General features: G+C 40.6%; 1 protein-coding gene across 6 annotated transcripts in view; it reads left to right on the top strand.

Moving 5' to 3' along the window:
• Window positions 1–24,016, top strand: part of hipk3b (homeodomain interacting protein kinase 3b) — a 35,687-nt gene extending 11,671 nt beyond the window's left edge. For 2 of the 6 annotated variants that reach the window (XM_086107086.1, XM_086107085.1), the window contains 15 exons: window positions 4,536–4,659; window positions 9,221–9,340; window positions 9,436–9,522; window positions 10,200–10,384; window positions 10,461–10,620; window positions 12,747–12,870; window positions 13,103–13,224; window positions 13,364–13,488; window positions 13,782–13,949; window positions 14,685–15,020; window positions 15,096–15,242; window positions 15,358–15,605; window positions 15,811–15,862; window positions 16,707–16,846; window positions 17,421–24,016. In XM_086107086.1, coding sequence (XP_085963212.1) covers window positions 4,536–4,659; window positions 9,221–9,340; window positions 9,436–9,522; window positions 10,200–10,384; window positions 10,461–10,620; window positions 12,747–12,870; window positions 13,103–13,224; window positions 13,364–13,488; window positions 13,782–13,949; window positions 14,685–15,020; window positions 15,096–15,242; window positions 15,358–15,605; window positions 15,811–15,862; window positions 16,707–16,846; window positions 17,421–17,929 — 2,647 coding nt within the window. In that variant the 3' untranslated portion in view covers window positions 17,930–24,016. Of the gene's footprint in view, window positions 1–4,535; window positions 4,660–9,220; window positions 9,341–9,435; window positions 9,523–10,199; window positions 10,385–10,460; window positions 10,621–12,746; window positions 12,871–13,102; window positions 13,225–13,363; window positions 13,489–13,781; window positions 13,959–14,684; window positions 15,021–15,095; window positions 15,243–15,357; window positions 15,606–15,810; window positions 15,863–16,706; window positions 16,847–17,420 lie in introns of all 6 variants that reach the window. The other 4 variants (XM_086107089.1, XM_086107088.1, XM_086107084.1 and 1 more) reach the window with 3 other exon arrangements.
• Window positions 24,017–24,250: the final 234 nt, after the last annotated feature.

Here is a 24,250-nt window from a genome sequence, read left to right as displayed (position 1 = left end):
AACTTCGTGATGGACCCGTACCTGCATGATGTACCTTTCTGGCGTAATCGTCATTTTTTTTTATTACCAACACTATTGTACATATGCTGCTTCAGGAAGTTGCCCAAAACAGAACAGTTTATTCTTTGTTGTGCTTTTGTAAGGCAGGAAGTACAGAACAGCCGCTTGTCATCGCTGTCAGCGCTTTGGTGACCAGTCATGACATTCTGATGCTCAATGCAGATGCATACAAATAAATGAGGCTGCAATGAACAGATATTTAAGGTGTACATGTACTGTCAAATTTATATTGAATAACAACTGATAGTATACACATGGCCGAAACAATTTGACAACCTGGAAAATGTAGAAGAGAGCCCTAAAAGCTGCACTCCAATCACAGAACACAACACAAACAAAAGTATTGGTGAAATCAAATGACTACATGCTAGGTAAATAGCTGCTGGAATGAAAACACAAAATCCGGCCTGCTTTGTGGAAACCATGCAGAGTATACTTCAAGGGAGCAGCATGTTTTTGGATGTGAGGAAAGAACTGCTTAAAATAACTGGCAGGATGCTGGCCAATGTGCCTCTATAGATGGTTAAGCAGCTAGAAGGAAATGAAAAGGAGAGCTTGACAATACAAATTAGTTCTCACTTAATTCATGGAAAAATCTGCGTGTTTTGTTCATTGTTGCTGGCCAATCATTCACCTCCACTAATGGGGAATACTGTTTTGCATGCCGTGGGCCAACGATCTGGCAGTTTGCCAAAGCAGATTGCTGGAATTAAATAGAGTTGGATCCCTACGACTCAAATTTAAAAATGAGAATTCATACATTTGAAGTGTTTTTTTTTTTTTTGCTTTTAATAAAACAAAAAAAAGAAAACATGTCAATTGAATTTCAGAGAATTGTCTTTGAAGCACATGTCCGAATCATTCACACACAATTTGTATAAAATGTGCATTTGCACACCCCTTCTCCAAACTGTTGACTTTCAGTTCCTTTTGATTTTGTATTAAATTACTGTGAATTCTTTTAGGGCGCTTAGTTATATTTTTGCTTGTAAAAAATAATAAACAAATCTGTAAACAATCAAATCAATGAAGTAGTACTCTCTCTGTCATGTTCTGTCAGAAAACCTGCAAGAAAAAGCTAACACTATTTCAAACAAGCATCTGCACTACTATTTCAAGTCAAGTTAAGTCAACTGTATTTATAGAGCACTTTCAAACAGCCATCGCTACATACAAAGTGCTGTACATGGAGCAATTTAACATAAACAACACAATAAATTTCATAAATAAATTTATTTCACAATAAATGCCGACCTTTCTCTTTTGTGAGTTTAGTGGTTCAACCAACACTGCGTGCACACATAATGAAGAAATGAAAACTGGACAGATCAACTTGACATTCCACAGTGTTATTGGATTTCCATTAAATTAATGGATTTAGGGCAACATGTCGAAGGAATACTCGGGGAGGTTTCACCTTGAAAATGAGATCAGTCATGACTAAAGGCTCAACCTTGTTGTTTGGCAACATAAGCCAAGTTGTTGCCAAGGACAGAAAAACATCATTGTCCCTGAACCCCGTTTGTACTGAAACTACATATTTATTAGACCACCTGCCACAAAGAAACCATCCAGCATCATGAAATGCTAGTTTTGTAACAAAATGTGAGATAAACATAAATAAAGATTTGGTAAAACAAATTTTATTTTTTTTCCTTTTCTTTTCGACTGTTACATATTTTGCGGTCTTAACCTTTCTGCCAAAGCTGCCAACACAGTTACAAAGTAGCCTACCTTACAGCCAGCCTAGTGTTGTGTACTCGTTTTCGGATATGCCCCCAAATTTAATAAGTTTCTTTTTTGCATCATGTTCCAACTCGTTTAAGTGAGATCTAAATGGACGCATTGGTTCTAAAATACTCCCACTGAAACAAAAGGAAATGCTGTGGCCATCTTGGTTCATTGTAGTGGAATAGGTCCAGTACCTTTCCATTCAAAATGTCACGACTGGCCAAGGGGTTATGGGGGTAAGTTAGAACCAAAGTCCAACTGAAGTGGGACAAAAATCTTTCTTTACCTTTGGCTCCATGTCAGCGCATTAAGCACATTACATTGGTCGCACACGCCTTAAGCCTTGCACCCTTAATCCAAGGCCTAGGCCGATCAGAGCAAAATCGCTGCCCGTGGTGTCACTTAATCATACTAAATGACCTGAAAGTTAGTGTGTGGAATTGCCGAGCGATATGAACAATTTCAACTGATACCCCTAATTTCCCGCATTTTATGTTCGCATTGTTTTTTATTTATATACGGAGAGAGAGAGGGGGCGAGAGAGAGAGAGACACCTCCGGCTTCCATCAAGGGGGTCACCGTGTTGATAGGTTGTCTTTGTGGCATCACACGTCTACCTGTTCCTCAGAAAATAATTTTAAATGAACAAGCTATATAAGGCTTCTGTAAACAAAACAATACCCCTCCCTCATAAAACAACACCCCCCCCCCCCCCCCCCCCCCTCATGCGTCGCCACCCTTATTTGCAGGTTGGATTCCACCTTACACATTGGTCCTCCCCGATAGGAGACAGGCTAGAGGATGAAGGATCTATTTCTGGAGTGTGAGATAACAGCCTCACTTAAAGTTCTGTAAAGGGAAACAAAAGCAGTTGTGCTACATACCTGACTGTCAAGCTTTATGGGGCTGTGGACACCAGTTGGCTTGTTGGTTCTGTCAATTCACAGCAAATCTGCATCTACATGACACATTCATCATATCAGATTACGCAAACTGACATCTTGTTCATTCATTTCATGGCACATGCACAAGTACTTATCTGGTTATGAAAGCTCGATGCTTTTGGGAGTCCCATAAGGATGGTATGATATTTATTGCTATTTTACCTGTCGGGGTGCTAATTATTTGTTGGTTAGAGCTGTTAATGTCGTACCCCGATTCCTGGAAATTAGTTTGACTGTGTCAGATATTTTGAATCATATTTTTTCTCTGGATAGTCGTTTTTATTTTATGTATTTAATCCATTTCATATTTTAAGATTGGAGGGAAAAAATCTTAATATATCCTGACTGAGATACCTATATACTTACATTTAGATACATTTTTCAGCAATATCACCAATTCCTCTGATACATTGGCTTCGTGTGAGCGTCATGGCGCTCCTCAGAATTTAGTAGCTCCTCTGTTTCTATGGCATATTTTCAGGATGGAAAATGGATTTGGTTTCAACAGAGTGCAATGCCGCTTGGGTTGCAACTTTGGTCCATTCCCTCCATCCTTCCCGCCAGCATTCTCAGTTTCTTCACAGGGCACGACACAACCCATCCAGTACAACCCCAACCAGAGCTTTATCCTCCGGGAAATCCTCCCCTAATACTGATGGCATGCGAAATTGTTAGCCTGACTCCCTGTAGTTTTTTTTTTTTTTTTACTATGTTTCTGACTGACCTAGATTTAGGATGCGTTTTGGTTTGACCACATCAAAATTGTCTGCTTTGTTTTGGTTTTGAAGTAATACTGTCATTTTGTTACTCTTACCTTCTGTTTCGAGCTTCCTTTGTCAATACAATATGTCTTCAGATCAAAATATTTGACCTGTGGTGCATTTGTTTGAGAACAGTCTTCAAAATATATATTTTTTAGTTTTGACTGTCAAAAAATCCTGTTCAGACTGACCTTCCAAAAATAACACAGAAATCTATTTTGCACACTCGGCCATACTTGGTGATATCAATATGTAGAAAGACACATTGCCCACATGCTAATCACTTGGTTTGGTGTGCAAGTATAGAAGTAACACTCATGTGGCTCTCCTCAGGGGTGTTTTTGTTGGAGAAGCTAATAAATGTAAACGCCATCCTATAGTCTAACAAAGCTGTTTTCGTAGTGCTTCTGAATATTTAATACAGACACAGGTGCCATTTTCGTGACCTGTTTTTATTTCCCGGAAAGCATTGTCTGTGCCACTTTTTGGGGGGATTTACGTGCACTTTTTTAATGACACCAAACAACCAAAATAGCACTTTTTCTTCTCTTTAATCCCTTTTTCGTTCTTGACTCATGACCAATTAACTGATAGAAACTGAAAGCCTTGATGTAAATGAAGAAATTCTAATGCTGATTTTTTTTGTGTGTGGGTGGAGGAGATTTAACACTGTCCAAGCTCTCATCTGAGCCTGGCCGACCTCCTAACCCACTGGCCGAGCCTGCTCATGCATGGCCAATCCGGCTCAACGAAGGATGCATACTATTTCCCACTCTAAACCATCTGACAGCCATCATGCGGAATCCTATGGAGAATTGATTATTTCCTCCAAACAATAATCACTAACATGAAAGATGTAATCATGTGAAATCTGTGTTTTTATCAGTGAAGATTGCCTAGTACAACTTATTGTTCATATCTTAGATGATGCCATCACTTTTAATCGACTGGAATTAAAAATAAAATGAAAGTAATTCTTTCATGTAATTTATATTGTAATGCAATTAATGTACCGTAATACTTTTTGTCTTTTCTACAGGGCTCCAGAAATTATTTTGGGATTGCCATTTTGTGAAGCCATAGACATGTGGTCCCTGGGCTGTGTGATAGCTGAGCTTTTCCTGGGCTGGCCCCTTTACCCCGGGGCCCTGGAGTATGACCAGGTAGGTAACCATCTTCCCGCGACAGTTTTTAGCTTACGCTGACTTTCTTTTTACTTATTAGATATTATATGCTGTATTTTTCAAACGATGTCACACTTTTTCCCCATTGTTTGGCTGATCTCAGGTATAACTTACAAGACAATGCAATACAATACATGCTGATTTATATAGCGCTTTCACAACAGCGGCAGCTGTAACAAAACGCTTAACAAAACAGTTAAAACTTCAAATTCAAGCCAAGACTGCCTTTCATAATACCCGTCCGTTCCCAAAGCGTGTTCACTTTCTGTGCATTACTGCTACCTTCTCTCCACCGGCGATAAGCAGCAAAAGTATTTTCCAACTGCTAAAAGACAGAAGAAGTGTAAGAAGTCAAAAAAAGGAGTAGAAGTAGCTGTGCATTACCGTCTGTGGAAACCTTTTTTATAGCATGCTAAGGAAGGTGGCAGCAATACACCAAAAGTATATGCCAATCGTCAAAAAAAGTAAAAGAAGAAATGGAAGCAGAAGAAGACCCACAACTAGGGAATGGAAATTTGTGGGCCGAGTCTGAGCACTACTGTTCTTGGTCTCGTTGTTTATAAAATAAATCCCCCAGCCCACAATTTGGCTTATACTCTGGAGCGACATCTCGTGTTTGTCTTATATTTGAGTCTATTTTTTAATGTTTTGTCTTAAGTGGATCTTCCCCATATTGCAGCAACTGTACTGCCTTCTGACTCAAGAGGCTAATGCTAAAAATAGTTGGACCTCCAAAAATGTATATCCAAGCCAACATAACACTATCCATGTGTCTGTCTGGGCAGCATAACATCACAAATTTCCACCTCTCCCTTTTTTTCCCCCCATCCTTCTTCAGTTTGCTTTTCTAGTGTTCATGTAACTTTCCAAATGTGACGGTCCACAGTGGTTCCTTGAGTTTGCGGAAGCTTTTGGTTGATGATGCAGAGATTTCTCTTGAGTTTTGTTGAGATAACTTAGAGCTAGGACCAAAATGCAATGGCGGTCGAATGGAAAACTGGTGTTTAACTCTCAGACCTGTTTTTCTATTAGACACAGCGAAAATCTATATTTTTCCAAGTAGGAATGTACATTTTTTAATTTAACAGTCGGCTAGTGTCGGGTAGACTGAGGAGAAATGGGTTTTGGTCGTCACAGTGGACCTCTGACGGTGTCTTCCGGGAACCAGACTGATCAGGGCTTAAGCTGAGCCGCTTTCCCCTATCCCCTCAAAGCCTGCCAGCAAAGCCTATGTGTGCCACACCGCACCCTACCTGATGTTGATCAGCCTCCCCACACCCTCCACTGAAGCCCATCAAGGGTTTCCTTTTTTTTATATGACCAGCTTTTAAATTGTTTCATTTCCTGGGTCAGGGGGAAGGAGAACTCACTTTACACCTCTAAAACAGATTTGACCTTTGCCAACAACACAAGTCACAAAATTAAAATCTTATTTCGCGATAGGCAGACTGCATATAATAATGTTGCCTTAAGGATATTTTATGTGAGCATCCTCACTTCATGAAGAGACTCCTTGGAGTCTGAAGTCTCAGATGAGCAGATGAGTTTGGATAAAAGTTGCTAAAAATAGGAGATGTGAGAGTGACTAAAAAGGAAGCTTGACAAGGAATTATCGACCAGTTCACAGAAATGCTCTTCATGTTAAGTGTGGCAGAAGTGAATCATCTATGTAAATACCTGGAACTTTGTTGTTTACTGAATCAAAATACCGGTAATTCTTTTGTTCAGTGAGAAATCGATGAAAGCCTTTTCAAAAGACGTGTACTCATTTATGTTGAGCACTGCAACCTGTAGTCCCATGGTGTGCTTCAATACGCTTTGGAAGATACAAACATACACTTAGCGAGTGCTGACTTTGGCTAATTCATTTGCAACTGCTGTTCCCTTCTGCATTCTGAAATTCTCCAAACCTGCTTGCACATTTTCACCAGGTAAGTATTACAGTCTGGTCTCATAAGAATTCACAGTGAGAGAGCTCCACTTGGGAAAGGGGAATAATAGCATTTTTATTTCGTTCATTTTGAAATAAGTTCCACCAAGTTAAAAAAATAAATCAACGTTTAAAGTTTGGTGAAGTTTCACACAAATGAACCAACTCCAATCAAAACATATATTATGAACAAAACACAAACACACACACACTAAAAAATAATTAGCTTTTTTTTCCCCTCTCAAATTTGGAGCATTTTACAAAAATAGTATCAACAAAGGTTGATACTATTTTTTGTCATTTCAGTATCCCCTTGTTAATAAACAGGGAATACGCTGTCTAAACAGCAAGCTGACCAAAATAAAGATGCCACAGTGAGGCAGCTGCCTGCTGGTGTGAGGTGTCATCCACTTTCCACGGAGGGGATCTGGCTGGAGCCACCCCTTCCTTTCCATTTTGTACTTATCTTTCTGCATGGGGTCTGGTTCCATCTTAAACAGCATATTGTATTTATAACTCAGACTCCTCCTCTCACCTTCCTCTTCCTTATGTTACGCTTCCTTTTAGTTCACTCTTAATTTCAGTAGTCTAGCATGAGAAACACCTCTGGTCTGGTTATAATGGGTTCATAGTAGCGCAAGTACTGTAGTTTTCAATATTACCATGCTCCCAAATTGAATTGAATTAAATTACCTGAAGAATCTTTTTTGCATGTGTGGAAAACAAGTTTATTGCCACCCCAAACAATTAGGGTCATTGTAAAACTAAAGACTAAAAGAATTAAACATGAAGATTTTTATCCAAAATCACAGGAATGAAAGTTCACTGGCTTAATGCTAATGCTCGATGCAAAATACTATGGACTGGCAAACAAAACTGGCATCTTATATCACATCTTAACATTTGTCATCGTTTCGTCATCAAATCTATGCGTAGTATATCTGTTTTATTATTGTGTGTGTGTGTGTGTGTGTGTGCGTGTGTGTGTGTGTGTGTTCTAATGAATTAACTATGGTTTTAAAGAATGTTACTGGAGAATGCTACTTTTGTTATCACACTGTTGAAAATTTGGTAGTTGTTTTTTTTTGGGGCTGCGGGGGGAGCTGGAACGGATTAATAGCAGTTCCATTCTTTTCAGTGGTGAAACATGATTTGAGATTGAGTGTTTTATATTAAGGGTGGGGTCAAAACCAATTTAACTTGTGAACTGAACTGCATTGGAGTTTACTTGCAAGTGGACCGAGACCACTTCTTCATTCTTCCATTACTTTGGTAGAGTTTAATCTTGGACTCATCAGTCCATAAAACTTTGTTCCAAAACGTTTGTGGCTCATCTCTGTACGTATTTGAAAGATCCAATCTGAATGAAGTAAAAGGTGCAATTCAGAACATTTCTCATATTCATCTTTTGATCTGAAACACAGATGAATTGACGTTGCCTTTCCAATACTTTTGAGGGGACTGATTAATATACTTACTTTAGAAATAAAATGCACAAATAAGACCTTTACATGTCCACACTGTACATGAATTACTTTTTAGTTTAATTTGACGGGACTTGACTACATTCTTTGTTCTGATTTACTGTACATCTTGGGAATGAATCAAACAAATGGACATATTTTTTTCTTTACAATAATGTAACTCAGCACTGTCTTCATCCATATAGACCGTAATTTTGGAGGCTGTTCAATAACGTCATTGCGTCCCTGTTCCACTTTTTTGTTTTTTAAAACTTTGTTTTATAGCTGTGTTTTTCAGCCTTGGAATACTAATGCAAGACTTTTCCCTCCCGTATCATTGTCATTTTTTAAACCGCTTCTACTCACGTGATGTTTTTCAAATTTTAAAACATAATCCACAAGAGTTGATCTTTTAGAAATGTTACGTATGCTCTCTGCCATACTGGCCAAGCAAATAGTGTGATATAACAGGATTTTATCATTTGGGGTTATACTTGTGCCACAATGATTGACATGGTGTGACACATCTCTCTCACTGTGTGGCTCAATGAGTCTTTGCAGTGCTGAATCTGAAATGCTTGTTGTCCTTAACGCTGAAGTGTGATTGACGTCAGCGAGGCTTCTCACTGGCCTCCTCACATAAACCTGCGTGCGTGTCTGTTGCGCACTCCACCGAAGAGCCATCATTACCAAGGAAGGCTTCTGGCGTTTAGCGCAAGAGAACCTTGTTATCACAGCTAACTTGCAAAGACCCTGACACCTGTCAGACATCAGCACAGGGATATTTGGGTTTAACTGTTTCACATGAACTGCAATCTTCAAGGTCTGTGATGCAGTCCCCTGACGGAGACAATCTGTAGCCAGTGGCTCTGACTGTCAGGGACTTTACAGAATGATAAGATAAGATAAGATAAGAAAAACCTTTATTAGTCTCGCAATGGAGAAATTCCCAATTCACAGCAGCAAAGTTATGAAAGGAAGAAGTAGAACAACAAAATATAGGATGTCGCTGTTGTTGACCTTAACAGTAAGCACAGTGTCACTGTGTGGATATGAAATGAATTTAAATTTCCTTGTAACTATTAATAGAATTATTGTTTATTCCTCCCTTGTTTTCTCTCTTCAATCCTCTTTTCTGGACCACTAGATTCGCTACATTTCTCAGACACAAGGTTTGCCTGGAGAACATTTACTGAATGCAGGGACAAAGACAACGCGCTTCTTTTGCAGAGAGTCAGACTCACCTTATGCAGTCTGGAGGATAAAGGTGAGCAGTTTTATCTGCAGACAATAAAACCGAAACCACCTCTGATAATTAAACTCCACTGACACCCTACTACTAAACATATTCTGTCTCCACAGTCTACAGATGAGCATGAGGCTGAGACGGGGATGAAATCAAAAGAAGCGAGGAAGTACATCTTCAGCTGTTTGGATGACATAGTGCACGTATGTCCAACTCAAATCTTTAGAGCAGGGCTCACCAACCTTTGTTAAAGTGAGAAGCACTTCTTGGGTACTGACTACGAGGTCTACGAGTTTGATAGACACTTTCGAAATGACACGTTTGCCCAAATTACCTTTCATAGGTTATGATATATTATTGTTATTACTATTAATAAAATGATATTTGTTTGTGATGACATCGATCATGTTAATTCATTCAGTGCCAGCCATTTTCAGACCCTGCTTTACCCTGCCACGTGAAAAAAAAAAATACAGCAGTTTATTTCTATAAATCTCTCCCAGTGTTTACTGTGTCCCATCACTGGTGACTATTTTTAGACCAGGCCTGTGGGCTGCTCATGTGCTGGATCTACCTTGCGTGAGAGGATGTGGTTCTTTTCTGCGGAAGTGGATGCCAAAGAATACACATCTTGTGTGTGAGAGAACGAATACAATTTTAAATCTTAATTTCTCCACAGTTAAACATTGAACAGAAAAAAACCCAAACCTCAATAGGTTTGAGTCATCCTTTACTCAGAAGACAGGCAACTCCCACACAACCACAGGTTCTAATCCATGTCTTAACTGTTTTCACCATGTATAATTTCTGGAAAATAATATCATGGCTAAAAGTATTTTTTTCCCACAGTACTGAGTTGATTTAAATATTTTTCTTCCAGGTGAACCTGGTGATGAATCTAGAAGGCAGCGACTTGGTCGCAGAGAAGGCAGACCGCCGGGAGTTTGTGAGTCTGCTGAAGAAAATGTTGCTCATCGATGCAGAGGAGAGGATCGCCCCCGCTGAAGCTCTCAGTCACCCTTTTGTGACAATGCAACACCTGCTCGACTTCCCTCATAGCAACCAGTGAGTCCACTGAAACTCACCTTTGCAGACATAAAAGGTTGGGTGTCAATTTGACCTCTTCACCTCTTGCGCACAGTGTGAAGTCATGTTTCCACATCATGGATATTTGCTCAACCCGTCCCAACACGTATGACGCAACCAACAGGAGTAAGGGCCCCTTCCTTAGACCCGGGGCCGCTCCTGCTGCAGCCACAGTAACCCATCCCTTCAACAAAATGACTGTTGTCCACCCTCAAGTAAGATGTCACTGAAGTATTTTCATTACAACCTGCTGTCTATACTTGTCTCATTGTATTCCATTGCCTCTCAGTGAAAATGACAGAATCATAGAATTATTTGAGTGAACATTTGTGTGAAAATGAGGATGTTCAAGAACAAAACCTTTTCATCTACATACAGTATACTGTACTGTAAACGGCTGGTATTTCTAGATTGTGACAAACATTTCACTGCAGGATCCTCCAAATGCTTGCAGTTATCCATAAAGTATTTCAGCCACTCCTGATTTTGGTCAGAAATGTGTGACGATAAATTTTCAAGTGGTTTTAGCTCCTAATAAATGTAGCACACTACATTGGATGATCCTGATGAATGGAAGTTCAAAACGGCTGCTGGATGTCCAATATATAATGTAGTTGGTGATTTTTCACAATTTATCCGCTGGAAATCACACTGACTATTTAGGAGAATCAACAAACAACAAATTGGAATATGGTGTTTTAACCTTGGAATCAGAATCATTTGTTGGCCAAGTGTATTGAACACACAAGGAATTTGTCTCTGGTTGTATGGGCTGCACTTGTATTGCAATAACAAGCAACTACGATAAACAAAGACATGACATATACGTATTGAAAGACGTTTCGTTATGTAAGGGAACCATTGTGCAGTAGTACCACCCAATGACAGCTTTGCGACAATGTGCAGAGTCATTGAGCAGAGATAAAGTGATCAGTGGGGCAATACAGTACTTTGACGGTTGTGCAGTTGGTGCAGATAATCCTTGAATTTTTTAAGTGAGCAGTGGCAGTAAGTGAAGTAATGCAATTATACAGAAAGTCCTTGAGCGTTGTAGATTTTCAAAACAACTGTCATGAAAATATCAAATCATTATTTTTCTCTTGGGTTGGAAATGAAGCTAATATTAAAAGTAAATATTATGTTTCATATCCTGTCTGAAGGTTTAAAAAAACTCCTTGCCCTTATTGACTTTAAAACTGCAGACCTGCCCATCTTAATGCCTTGTGGCACTGCTGTCATGGCAACAAAATCACGTCATGTTGCTGAGGTCATAGCAACGCTGCAAATCTTTGGTTGCGGAGGAGAAATAAGGAGCCGACCCTTTTTTCTGTCAGTGCCACTCCATGATGCAAATCTTCAATTTACGGATTTGTTAAATGCTGTCTGTAAACAAGAAAACACCAAAGATCCAAGGAGACATGCACCCCCCCCCCTCCCCCCAAATAAATTAAGTCACAACATTTTCCTCATTTCCAAGGCGTTTTAATACATTTGTCTGTGCCAAAATACACCATCAATCAAGAATTATAGCAAATTTTACATCCTTTATCAATCTATTTTGTGCAAGGCCGAAGATTTGAGATGCAGTGTTGGCTCAATACCACATTGACCACTTCACTAAACGATCATGTGTACCACTTATCAGAAGCAGATGCTGTTAGCTAAAGCATCATAGTCTGCTCATTCCGCAAAACTGAATGCACCTCTATCTTGGGGCTTCGACAAAGTGTTTAGGATAGTGTAGTCTTGCTGTCACTTGAACCCTCTAGATGGCAAGTCATGGGCGGAAAAATGCTCTTTGGGGTAATAGTTCTGCAAATGAATTTTAATTTCTCACTTGATGGATGGTCATGAACTCAACTGTATACAGGCTATTAGAAAGTAAATTTTCCATAATATGTCCCGGTTGCAAGGCTGACGTTTGCATTTTAAATCCGGGAAACCTCTTTGATTTCACCTCTTTATTCAACCTCGGGAGACCATATTGAGTGACATGCGCTACAGTAAAAAGGACTTGTAATTCTTTAACCTTATGACGTGCGGCTTTGTGTGAACAATCATGTGCAACCACACGGAAGTTATAGCAGAACAATATTGGCCCAGTTCTCAGTATCCAGTAAATGTAATGATAGACTGCATGAATAGCGAGGCAGAGGCAACATGCCCAAATGGCATTTGCACAATACAGTCTCTATTTTATTACATTACATTTTGTGCAAATTATAAAGAATTAAATTGGACTTAAAGTTGTAAATACATTTTTGGGACGTGTTTTTTTTTTTAAACACCATTTTAAAATCTGTCATCAAAATGTATTATGATTATATATATTTTTTAATAGGCATTAGCACCATCTGCCCCCTCGGTGTTGCACCCAGGAATACCATTACAACCAGGAAGTGGACAGTTTGGAGCCAACGATTCATTTCAGCAGGCACTCATCTTATGTCCACCCACCATTCAAGGTAGGATGTGTACATTTTACACTCGTTTACAGTACAGGTTGTATTTATAAGGTCGGTTATTCTACGTTTGTATGTGTCATTGGATTCGTTTTCACTTAATTTCGCTTTCGTAGTACTAATTCAAATCAAAAGTTATCTCACGGCGTTTTGCATTTGGAGCGGTTCAAGAACCAAGTTCCTCAAACATTAAGAAACCAACTGTAACCAAGTATTCTGTATTTCATCCCTGCAGGAATACCCACCAACACTGTGAAACCAGCGGCCTACTCTGTTCGAATGGAGGCCTCTGTGCCTCTGGTCACTCAAGCGCCCCCAATCCAGCCCATCCAAATCAGACCAGGAGTTATCACGCAGGTAGTGCAGTCGCCCAATTTTGACATCAGAGACAATGAGGCTGTAATGTGGAGTTTTTCTGAATGACATGAAAATTGCGTTTGATCGTAATCACTGATGAGATAAATGTGTCTCCTTTGGATTCTCTGCACTAAAACAGGCCTGGTCAAACCGAGCCCAGCAGATTCTGGTGCCCACTTGGCAGCAGATGACATCAGTTCCCCCAGCGCCAACCACTTTAGCATCTGACGCAGTGGCCGGCCCACCGAGAGTGGGTGACTGGGGGTAAGCTAACTCTGAGCTGTTAGTCATGCCTCGTAACAATAATTCACTTCAATGCATTGTTTTCAACCATTTTGGCGACATAGTATCATACAATATCGAGAGTAAGTGTGTCATTAGCTTAAGTTGTTTTACTACTGAGTGGGATTTGGTTGCGCTGCATCACAGACACAGAAAGCCGTCTCCTTTGAATATTAATGATTGGTGAGTCATATGTGTGTCCTTTGGGACTGAGACCATTTTGTCAGTAATGCTGCTAAAGGCTTTTGGCTCAATGTGCAATGTTCTCGATGCAGGAAAGTGCGTCCCCATGGTAACCATTACAGCTCAATGATTGCCCACCCTCAGCCGTTCCTAACCAACCAAATGACCATGCCCGCCCACCAGCCAATAAACATAGGCATTGCACATGTGGTGTGGCCGCAGCCCGCTGCCAACAAGAGAGCAAAGCCTTGTACCAACAGGTATGTCATGTGAGTTGCTTTATTCAGTAAAATTAAAATCAGCAGACATAATGCATTTCATTCACGAGTGCTACCTCTATTGTGCCTCTCTTATGATGGGAAATAAAGTAACAGGACTATTAAAAACACCTGACATTTGGCAACTACGGTTGTAATTATGCACTTTATTGAGTGAATGGCAAATGTCATTTTAAAAAAAACCACACTCAAGTCATGCGGTGAGTCAGTGTCATTCGCCGGGTGTTTTCCAGTTTATGTGCGAATGAATTATTTTGCAACCAAAAGCCCTTTCTCTGTCTTTTTTAATGGTTTATAGTTTGAGGTGTCACAAAAGCAAAACATTCAAATGTTGAAATCATTGTTCCACTGAACATGCTTCTTGTGACAAAAAGCTAGTTTTTTTTCTGCTTTCTGGTCAGAAACCACTGTTTTATTGTAACCAAACCACGTTCCACTGCCATGAGTAAGAACAGAAAAGGCTGCGCTTCTTTTTTCTGGTGAAAGAAGAGACTCTTGGCAGGTCCAATGCTTGTGTTATCACAGAACACAATATTCTGTGGGCTTTGAAAGATCATTCAAAATGGTTGGCAATATGGGGATCTGCTTTGTCAAAAGCTGGCAGTGAATAAGTTCATTAAATGAATTTTACGTTAAGTGCACCCAGTGAAGATTTAACTTTATTGTCGACGCTCTTGTTCATGATGTGATGGTGACATGTTTTTTTTCTGCCCACAGAGGCAGCAGCTTTTCCCAAAACACAAATATCCAAAATCTACCATGCCAGTCCCCAAAAATGGCTGATACAGCAAAGAATGTGGAAGTGGCAGCAGGGGAAGAAGCTAGGTGCCCCGAAGAGGGGCGTGCTGTTATACAGGAGCAAGAAACAGAGCAGGCGGAAGAGGAAGACGACAACGACAACTGCTGTAAAGTAGAGCCGGACAGCGAGGACCTCTCGGTTTCGCAGGAGCAGCGGCACGCCATGGTCATTTCGGAGCTCACCAGCCCGTCGGTCAGCGTCATCAGCATCAGTAGTGACGAAGAGGAGGGCGCACAAAGGCACTCAATGGGCGAGTGAGTACACAATGCCAGGTTCCAAGAACAAAAAGAGCTTCGGCTCAGGTGTAAATGTCTTTTTATCTTTGTCAGATGTAAAGGAAGTGCAGATTGCGAGGCATGCCAGAGCACAGTTGACATGGAGAGAGTGTGTTCCCTCAGCAGCCCCGACAGCACGCTCAGCACCAGCTCTTCAGCCTCCGTGCAGTCTAGCACGTCACCCTGCAAGCATCCCAACAGGTATGATCAATACAGACTATCGCAATAAAGCCCTGAGCGACAGTGTTTTGCCTTCGTTTCCACAACAAAGTGTCATCAGTCATGTTTCCACCCCCTTCTCTCCTCTCGCCTACAGTATGTCTGATGATGAACAGGAAAGTGGGTGCGACACAGTGGACATTTCACCTGCCTCCAACGGCAATAACAACAGTCCCTTTCCCGAGCGGCGGTACATGGCAAACAGCAATCAGAACTGCAAGCCTCGTGTCACTTGCGTTGCCCTGGAAACCGAGGCCAGAAAGCCAGCCCTGCGTACGGCCGCAGTTCCTCCGATGAGGGTACTGAACAACAACACTGGCGTCGGTGAAACACCTGTCAACACAGGTAATGCTGACCGCATATTGTGCACTCACCAATGCGCCAATAATGACTTTAATGTTCCATTTTCGAACTGACTCCTGCAGATCTGTGTTAGTATATAGTTAAGTGAGTAATGACCCCTGGATTCCTTGGCCACACAGGAGCGCAGCAAGTGCTAGGTCATGGTAGCTCAAAAGTCTAGTCACTACTGCTGCTGTCTGCTCTACAGGTCACATGGCCTGGGATTACGCCATCTTAGTCGGCCACAGAGGTTCTCCCAGGTGATTATGGGTGACCTGACTGATTTATCTGCGCCCATCTATGGAATGGATGTTTATTTTCTGCCAATAGTCTTAATTCCAAACTGACTCTGCTAGCCTGTGTATCTGTGTGGAAGTGAGCTTCATAAAGCTACACGTGGCATGTGGGATTTGCTTCGCATTAACTATTCAAAACATGGATGAGTACTAGTCAACACATTTCCTGGATGTCACCAACACAAAAGTTTGAACATGAAATTCATTCACGTGTAGGAGAGGTTTTCCACACGCCATGAGTAGGGTTTATAACAGTTGTGGCCAGCAGGACGTCAATGTGTCTTGACCCAATGTTTATTTAACACTGCCCTGCCCCACAGCACTATTTTTACATGCTCAAATTGGGGCTAGGTAAGGCTGCTATGTAAATCCTTCACAGAAATCACTCAGTCGTATCACCTTTCATGTCAAAGTCATGTCTCACCTCCAACCAGCAACTGCGGCCCCACATAAAAGGGCACGGCTTGCTATTCCGGAGCTACCAGCTATATTTATAGCTGATGATCTGGCGTCTCTTTAAGCTCTATGAAAGAGCTTAGTTACCAGTTCCTCCCTGATCTCGCAAATATATCTATTTATAATCTTCGCGATCACATTCAGAGGAGCCACTCTACCATGTTGAAAATTCTGAGTTGATCAAACTTCTAAAATAGCAGACAACTGATAAAGCCTTCTGCCACAATTGTTGTTTGTCATCTACTTTTAGCAGCGGCATTCTTTTGCTCTCCTGACTTTGCAGCACAAATTAGATTTACGCAAGAAATAAATGTCATCTCATCTCTATGTTTCTCCCTTGCTTCTCACTCAGTTTTGGAGTTTTCATACCAATCCAAAGGGAGAGGCCCTTCTGGGCGGCATCATCACCACTCTACGCCCCTCCTCAACCGTTCCCAAAAGATCACCCCTTCATTCCAGCCCCAGCAGCAGCAACCTTTAGGCTTTGGGCAGGTGAGAACTTGCAGCAGTCACACCCTCGTGCTTGCATGCCATTAAGTGAGTTGTCTGACTGCAATAGAGATTTCCCGGAATAAGGAGGAGTGAATTAAATGATCTCATTCTAAGATGAAATAAATATGATCTTAATCAGTGGTTCTCCAAGTGTGGTACGAGTACAATTGAGTACATGAAAGAATAACTGAATTAAATACAATTAAAATGTGCAACATTTAAAACATGAAATAAAATCAAGTATAAGTACAGTACAACACATTGGCATTTTTGTTTTTCCACATTTGAATACATTTTTTATAGCTTGCTTTGCAGTGACCTCTAACTAAATCACTATAGAGTTTCTTTTCCATATTAACACAAAGTGCTAATGTCCAACCGTGGTCTAAAAGGTTTGACAACCATTGGTATAGATACTGTTTCCCCAACATGCAAAATTTGACGTATTTATTCCTTTCCTACAGCTTCGCGTTGGAATTCAAACGTTGAAATGAAAAGCCTGGAAAACAGCACCATCTACTGGCAAACACATGTTTGATATTTATTGTTGAAAACTGATTTGTATCTCTTCCAGGTCCAACATTTCACTTCCTGCCACCAGGAATGGAACGGCAATTTTGCCCCCCGCAGACCGCAGGCCTTCATCCCCCCTACCATACATGGGCCCGCATTCACCCTGTCCCACGGCAGTCCGAACCACTCTGGAGGCCATCCCCACCTTGGGGGGCACCCGCACTCCCAACCCACCTTGTTGTCCTATCCCCCGTCTGGTCCTCTGGTTACGGCCGCGCCGGTGGCCCACCTCTTGGCCTCCCCCGTGGCCTCGCGTCCCGTCCTTCAGCCCGCTTACAGCATCTCTCACCCAGCAGGCATCGTGCATCAGGTCACAGTGGGCATCAATCCGCGGCTTTTGCCCTCCCCCACTTTGCATCCCCAAGGTCAATTCAAGCCCCTCTTCCCCCCGCATTCCTACATTGCCTCGCCGGCCTACGCCGGTTTTCCACTCAGCCCCACCAAAATAAACCAATACCCCTACATCTGAGCATGAGTACCCAGGTACTCTTCTCACTACCCGAGGGCTAAGCGCACGGGGCGAATTCTGTCTTAAACCACAAGCAACATGGTTTTTCAGTTCGAAAAACCATGGCACAACCACAGAGAAAGCAAGCTATTTTTTGAATCATGTCGACTTGGGTGTAATTGAACTTCAAGCTTTAACAGGAAAAGGAAAAAAAAAAAGAACGATGTTGGAGATTATTTGGGCAAAAAAATCTGAAGGAAATAATGTATGAATGATTGAATGAATGAGTAGTTAAACTCACACTTAATGTGTTTTGCACATTTGATATACCTTTGCATTGGATCTTCTACGAATACTCCTCAAAACAGGTAAATAATTGGGGTGGTGTTGAATAGTTTGACGTTGCACCCCCGATCCCAGCTATTTTTCTATATTGCCTTCTTACATGAGCAAGACACACCCACATTTGTAAAGCCATCCCAGTCTCTAGCTCTAGATTGCCAGATGTCGTCTACGGTGTTTGTTGTACCGCGTTCCGAGTATTTGTACTTTTTCAGTGTCTTTCGGTGTTTGCAATGTCAAAATTCCATTGCGCGATTTTAAATCGGGTCGTTCCTCACGCTGCATGTGGTCTTGCATGAGCAAAAGTGTAAACTGAACGATCCATAGACGTGGCTCTTATCGTTTTGTGTGACAAGACTCGCTGCATTGTATAACTGTCCCCAGCCATAGTGCCTTACATATTGTTCATGTTACTACTTATATATGACTATATACAAGACTATTAATGTACTGGACTGCAGCACTTGAAATTCCAATCGCTTGATGCATCCTAAGTGTGTGCGTGTGTGTGTGCGTGTGCGTGTGTGTGTGTGTGAGAGAGAGTGAATATACATATACAGTGGTACCTCTACTTACGAACGTCTCTTCATACGAAATGTTCAAGTTATGAAACGTCTCAACAGGAAAATCTTGCCTCGTGTTACGAAAGAAATTTCAAGATACGAAAGGTAAAAATACAGTATGGGCTGCTACTCGCAGCTCAGAGTTTCCTGAGCGCAACATCCTTATAGCTGTTCTGCAATTGGCTATTACCAAGCATCATCCTGTCATCCCATTGGCTGACGGAGACCTCGACCGAATGTATTGTCTATGCGTATAGATAGATAGATATGTGTCTATGCAGCGTCCTCGTTATTCGATACTCGAGCCGTGAGGTGTTTCGATAGTTTTACGTAAATGCGAATCACCCAGAAAAAGTGTTCACCATTCGGGCGACCGCTCACTATGCTGATGTTTGCCTTGGACATCTTCAAAGGATTGTTAAAAGCCGACAAACACAAACATCTTTGGATCAGTTCTTTACAAAACGCCAGGCAAAAAAACACTTCTGAGAGAGAACATGAACTAAAGATGACAAAAAAAACGACGAGGACTCAGTTAAAATCTAAATGACCATAATTTTTATTTTTTACTCTTTGCTTTTTACATTATGCTCAACTCGCATTTATTGTGCAATAATCTAATTGTAACATGTATTTGTTACATATTTTGATGCATTTTTGGGCTTCAGGAAACATTTATGTCTAAATTTTGGGGGGCGTTGGAACGAATTAGGGCATTTACATGAAAAACGCGTCTCTACTTAGATTTTCTAGTTAAGAAATTTCTTCCAGAACCAATTAATTTTGCAAGTAGAGGTACCTGTGTGTGTGTGTGTGTGTGTGTGTGTGTGTGTGTGTGTGTGTGTGTGTGTGTGTGTGTGTGTATATATATATATATATATATATATATATATATATATATATATATATATATATATGCACATAGTCTGCATGGATGTGATGGATCGCAGATGGCGGTGCTTACACTTTGGAGTCGGTGTATATTTCAGCGTGTCGCAAGTTCCTTTTCCGTTCATGCAAGCAGAACAGCATACTTTGCTGCTGTGGATGCTTTGCTGTTTAATTAAGGAGAAAAAGCAACTTTTATTTCTCTGAATGAACTAGTGTACAAAGTGCAAGTACTGAGTATTGCTTCATATTTGATAATCACTTTCTATTTAGTGAAACTCTGATTATTAACAGTATTTGTACTGTTTGACGAAACTGCAATACAATCTCAATAGTCGCCTTTCCCCTCCCCACCCGTCTTGGTATCTTCATTTGGACTGTTTTCGCTTGGTTTCTTTGGTGTTTTGACATGCGTGGGCATGGCTTTGACTCGGTAAGGAAAACAATGCAAATTAAAATGAATTCACGGTATGGATTTTTCTAAGCCTGAGCAAAACCATGCAGTATTCGATATACACACATATATGGACGTATATTGTAGAGCTAGAGTATTTAGTACCAATGCTTGATGAGGTGTGAGTTAATTGTGTGCAATTCTCTCATTTATGCATGTGTGACAAAGTTAACTTGTCCCTTACATTTGTTGATGGCTAAAGGCTTCTCAGTGTCGACTGCTTCTTTTAAACATTCCGTCAGGGAGGATATATGTATACATATATAAATATATACGGTGGGAGCAGGTGTCAGCAGTCTACATAGCATATATCTATATATGTAGATCTGTGTTTGTGTGTGTGTGTATTTTTTGTTCGTTTTCGGAGTTAGTTGTGTATAATTTTGTCTTTAATTTTAAATGAAGTTGCTTGGCAGCACCAAAGACTGTAGTTCATTTCCCGAGCAAGGTAGCTACTCTTTGCATAAACCTCACTTAGAACATAGTCGTAGAATCGGGGTGGATGAATAAAAACAAAACAAACATGTACTTCAACGCGGCCGGGGTTTTGTCTAGCTTATTGGGCAATTAATAAGTCGGATCATTTCTTTCTTTCTTGAATGTATCATAGATAAGCTGCTAAATGATGATTGCCACTTCGATAGCTGTGAAATTAGGTGATTTCTCTGAGTTTGAACCGAGCGTTGTGATTTTGTGTGCGTGTGTGTTTGTGCGTGCGTGTGTGTGTGTAGGTCCCTAATTACCTAATATTGGAGTGGTTTTGATTTTTTTTCCCCCGTGTTCCTATTTGGAGTGTCATAGTAACTACTGTATTGCTGATAATGAACACTAGTTGCATTTGTCGTTTCTCGAGGTGTGCGCGCGCGTTTATGCATCAGTATTTGATCCTTTTTTCAACCTATCCTTTGGGCTCATCCTAGCATATATACGACGTATCGACGTAGAACTTAATTTTTGTATGCTTTCATATTGACGTTTCGTACACATTTAGAAACCGTAGCTTGCAGTATCAATTTAACTTGTACATTAAGAATATTCTACCAGTGCAAGGAGCACTGTGAGAGGACATCTTAAGAACATCATTGTGCATGTTAAACTCACTTAGACTCACCACAAAGGAAGACGGATTAGACGACGTGCCCAAAAATGAATGAATTTCATCCCTCCAAAAATGTTTGAACTGATTGAACCTAGTATTTATTGTTAGAATGTTTTTATCTGTTCAATGTTATAAGAATATCAGCTTTGCCTTGCATTCTAATCGCTGCCCCCCCCCACCCCCCGCACTCATCTCAATGTTTTTAATTGGAAAGCTGCCATTGTCGTGTGGTCTTACTGAAACTGAAGCAGTGTGAGCAGCACTGTCTCTTTGTGCCTTGAGATTCAGACCATTCTAGATGCATATTGGAGGAGGAACTTAGGCCGAGAATCCATTAACTCTGCGAAAACGATATGAGGACAAGTCTTGGGACACTGGCAGAAGGTGAAAATTGCAGAAAAGAATGCTTTTGCCCATCCCCATTGCCTGGCTCACAATTAATCGTTTACATCGAGATCGTACAAAACGGCCTCGTCAGAGCAGTGACTAACATAGTCGCTCCATTTTATTTATTGAGCACTAAAAAAAAACAAAAAAACAATTGCAGATTAAAGGCTCAAGTCTCATTGCTGCGTTTTATGCCAAGGAATAAAAATGGGTTTTAAGACTTGTTTTTAAAAAATGGACAGCGAAGGGACCTATCTAATGTCCACCGGGAGGTCATTCTGTCTTTCGGTACCAGCGACGGGGGGAAAAAAAAATAAAATAAAAATCTCATCTGTGAGATTGGAAAACATAGAATCTTAAAATGAACTCTAAAGTGCGCAACAGCCATTGGTGCGGAACTGGAATGAGAGTCATGTTCTTCGTCTTACGTGCTCCAGTTAGGAGGTTATTTGGAAGTGTTTTGAAGCAACTGGAGACATTTGTGAGAAGGCTGGCCGACTCCAAAGTAAATTACGTCACGGGCATCTTGAGGTGTGATGACGGCATGGATTGCTGTTTCAAAGCACTGTCGCGCAAGAAAAATGCTTCATCTTTGCCAGCTGCCCGAGATGGAAAAAAAGCCCGATAGCGCCCATTAGCTGAGCCTGTTTAAAATAAATGCCATTTTTCAAATGGTAATTTTTATTTTTTAGAAGGAGGACAATGAATACATTTGCTTTCACATGGTGATGCGGCATCCCCTCAGCTCGATAATCTGATGAGTGATCACATCAGCGCCAGGCAAGGCCACTTGGGTCACCCCTTTTTCATGTCACAACAGCAACTTGGCAAAAGGAGGCTTTCGCAAGTGGCGTAAAAGAGTTGAGTGTTTGATGAGGTTCTAGTCAGGCCTCTGGAATTCTTCCAAAGTCAGTCATTCCTTCATCAAGTCATTGCTTCATGCGCCGTTAACAGAAAAGAGCCACATCTGTTCCCACTGTAATGAAAGAATAGAGCTGTCTTGCTAGTATGTGGAATCCAGAATCTACGGGAACTAAGGGATATTATTCAACCCTGATTGATGACTCTCGATCAGGAGGCGTGTCCCAAGACTTTTGCGCGTATAGATGACTGTTCTGATCAGTTTATAGAAACATGAAAGGATGGTGCCAAGTGGTGCATTGTACCAATAACACACTTAAACTTCATCAACATCATCATGGCGTCACCCATATTTGGATTGTTACTGGCTTGAAACAGCGAGATGCAATACTTTCAACATTTTTGCCGTCATTGCACCACACAAGTGTTCTTAGATGTGCTGTTTATTGACATGAGCTTGCATGTGTGTCACTTTGTTTTCGTCGAGCACATCCGGTAACACTGGCTCTGGGTAATCATGGAACTTCTCTTCTTGCATGTGGATTTTTTTTTCTCCACTCTTCGTTGTTGAATTAAGGAGATTATTCTTGCGGATTCACGGCGCGCTCACAGGCGTGATACGTTTTCGACACTGATATGGTTGTATGCTTTTTTTTTTTTTTTTTTTTTTTTTTTTTTTGCTTTTTGACGGATCATGACGGTCTTTAATTTTGGACGTGAAAGCTTTCGGCGACAAGGCATGAACTTGGCAGATCATTACTGCTTAAAAGTTTGCCAAGAATGCACATGGGGAAATGTCATCTTGTGTTGTGGTTCCTCCCAAAGTATTCACCAGCAATGCGACGCACGAGGAGATGAAACCTATTGTTTGGAATTTGACCCCTCACCATGCTTTACAGAAAGGCCTGTTTTCTTTTGGAGAATCCGTGTAACATTTAACAGATAAAACCGTTTGTAAACTATTGTAGTTTTGAGTTGATGACAAACAAAAAATCTTCTGCTGCGATTTTATGCTTTAGAGCTGTTAATTCAGGTTCGGTATTAGTCTCAATGTGCTACTGTGTTCCCGTTTTGATTTGTTTTGCTCGATTTTGTTTTTGCTTGTGTTCATCCCTTTCTGCAGAGTTAATTCATGCTGCAAGTTATGGAATTATCTGTCTAGATGGTTCATCGAATACACTTGATTATGAAATCTGAGCTATTACTGTTTAAAAAAAACCCTGTAGTTTATTGTGTGGCTTTGATGTTTTTTTCCATTTGTTTTATTTGCTTTTTTTTTTATTTGTCTGTGCTACACTAGTTTGCCATGTAGCAATTGCACTGTGCAATATTTACAGTATGAGAACTGGGAAACTAATATGGATGTGATGTCTCTTTACAGTTTGCGTTAGTGTTTCCTCTCTAGTTCTCAGTGATTTTAGGTGTGACCAAGCCTTCTCTACTTAGTCACATTAAGCGGGTTTTCCAGGTGACTCTTTTGGTGAGTGTCGAAGTAAGACTTATAAATGGTGTATTATTGTTAAGATTCACTTTGAATTAAAAAAAAATCTATTGACACGGTGTTGGGGAATTTCTGCTTGTTTATTCATTTTGGTCTGAGTGGTCAGTGGATGACTGAATACTATTTTCAGTGACTCAGAATTTGTTTCAGTTATTGTCTGTAAAACAACCCAAATTCCAAATAAAATTCGAATGTTGTTAAAGATCAATAAAAATACAATACAGTTATTTGCAAATGATGTTCAAGATATATTTAACTGAATATACTGTTCAAACTGATATTAGTTTT

Source organism: Hippocampus guttulatus, chromosome 3 (genome assembly GCF_054856545.1).
Source record: "Hippocampus guttulatus isolate MCC_2025c chromosome 3, RoL_Hgut_1.0, whole genome shotgun sequence".
NCBI lineage: Eukaryota > Metazoa > Chordata > Actinopteri > Syngnathiformes > Syngnathidae > Hippocampus > Hippocampus guttulatus.
The sequence above is the reverse complement of the archived record's forward strand: the minus strand, read 5'-3'. Positions and strand labels throughout refer to the sequence as shown.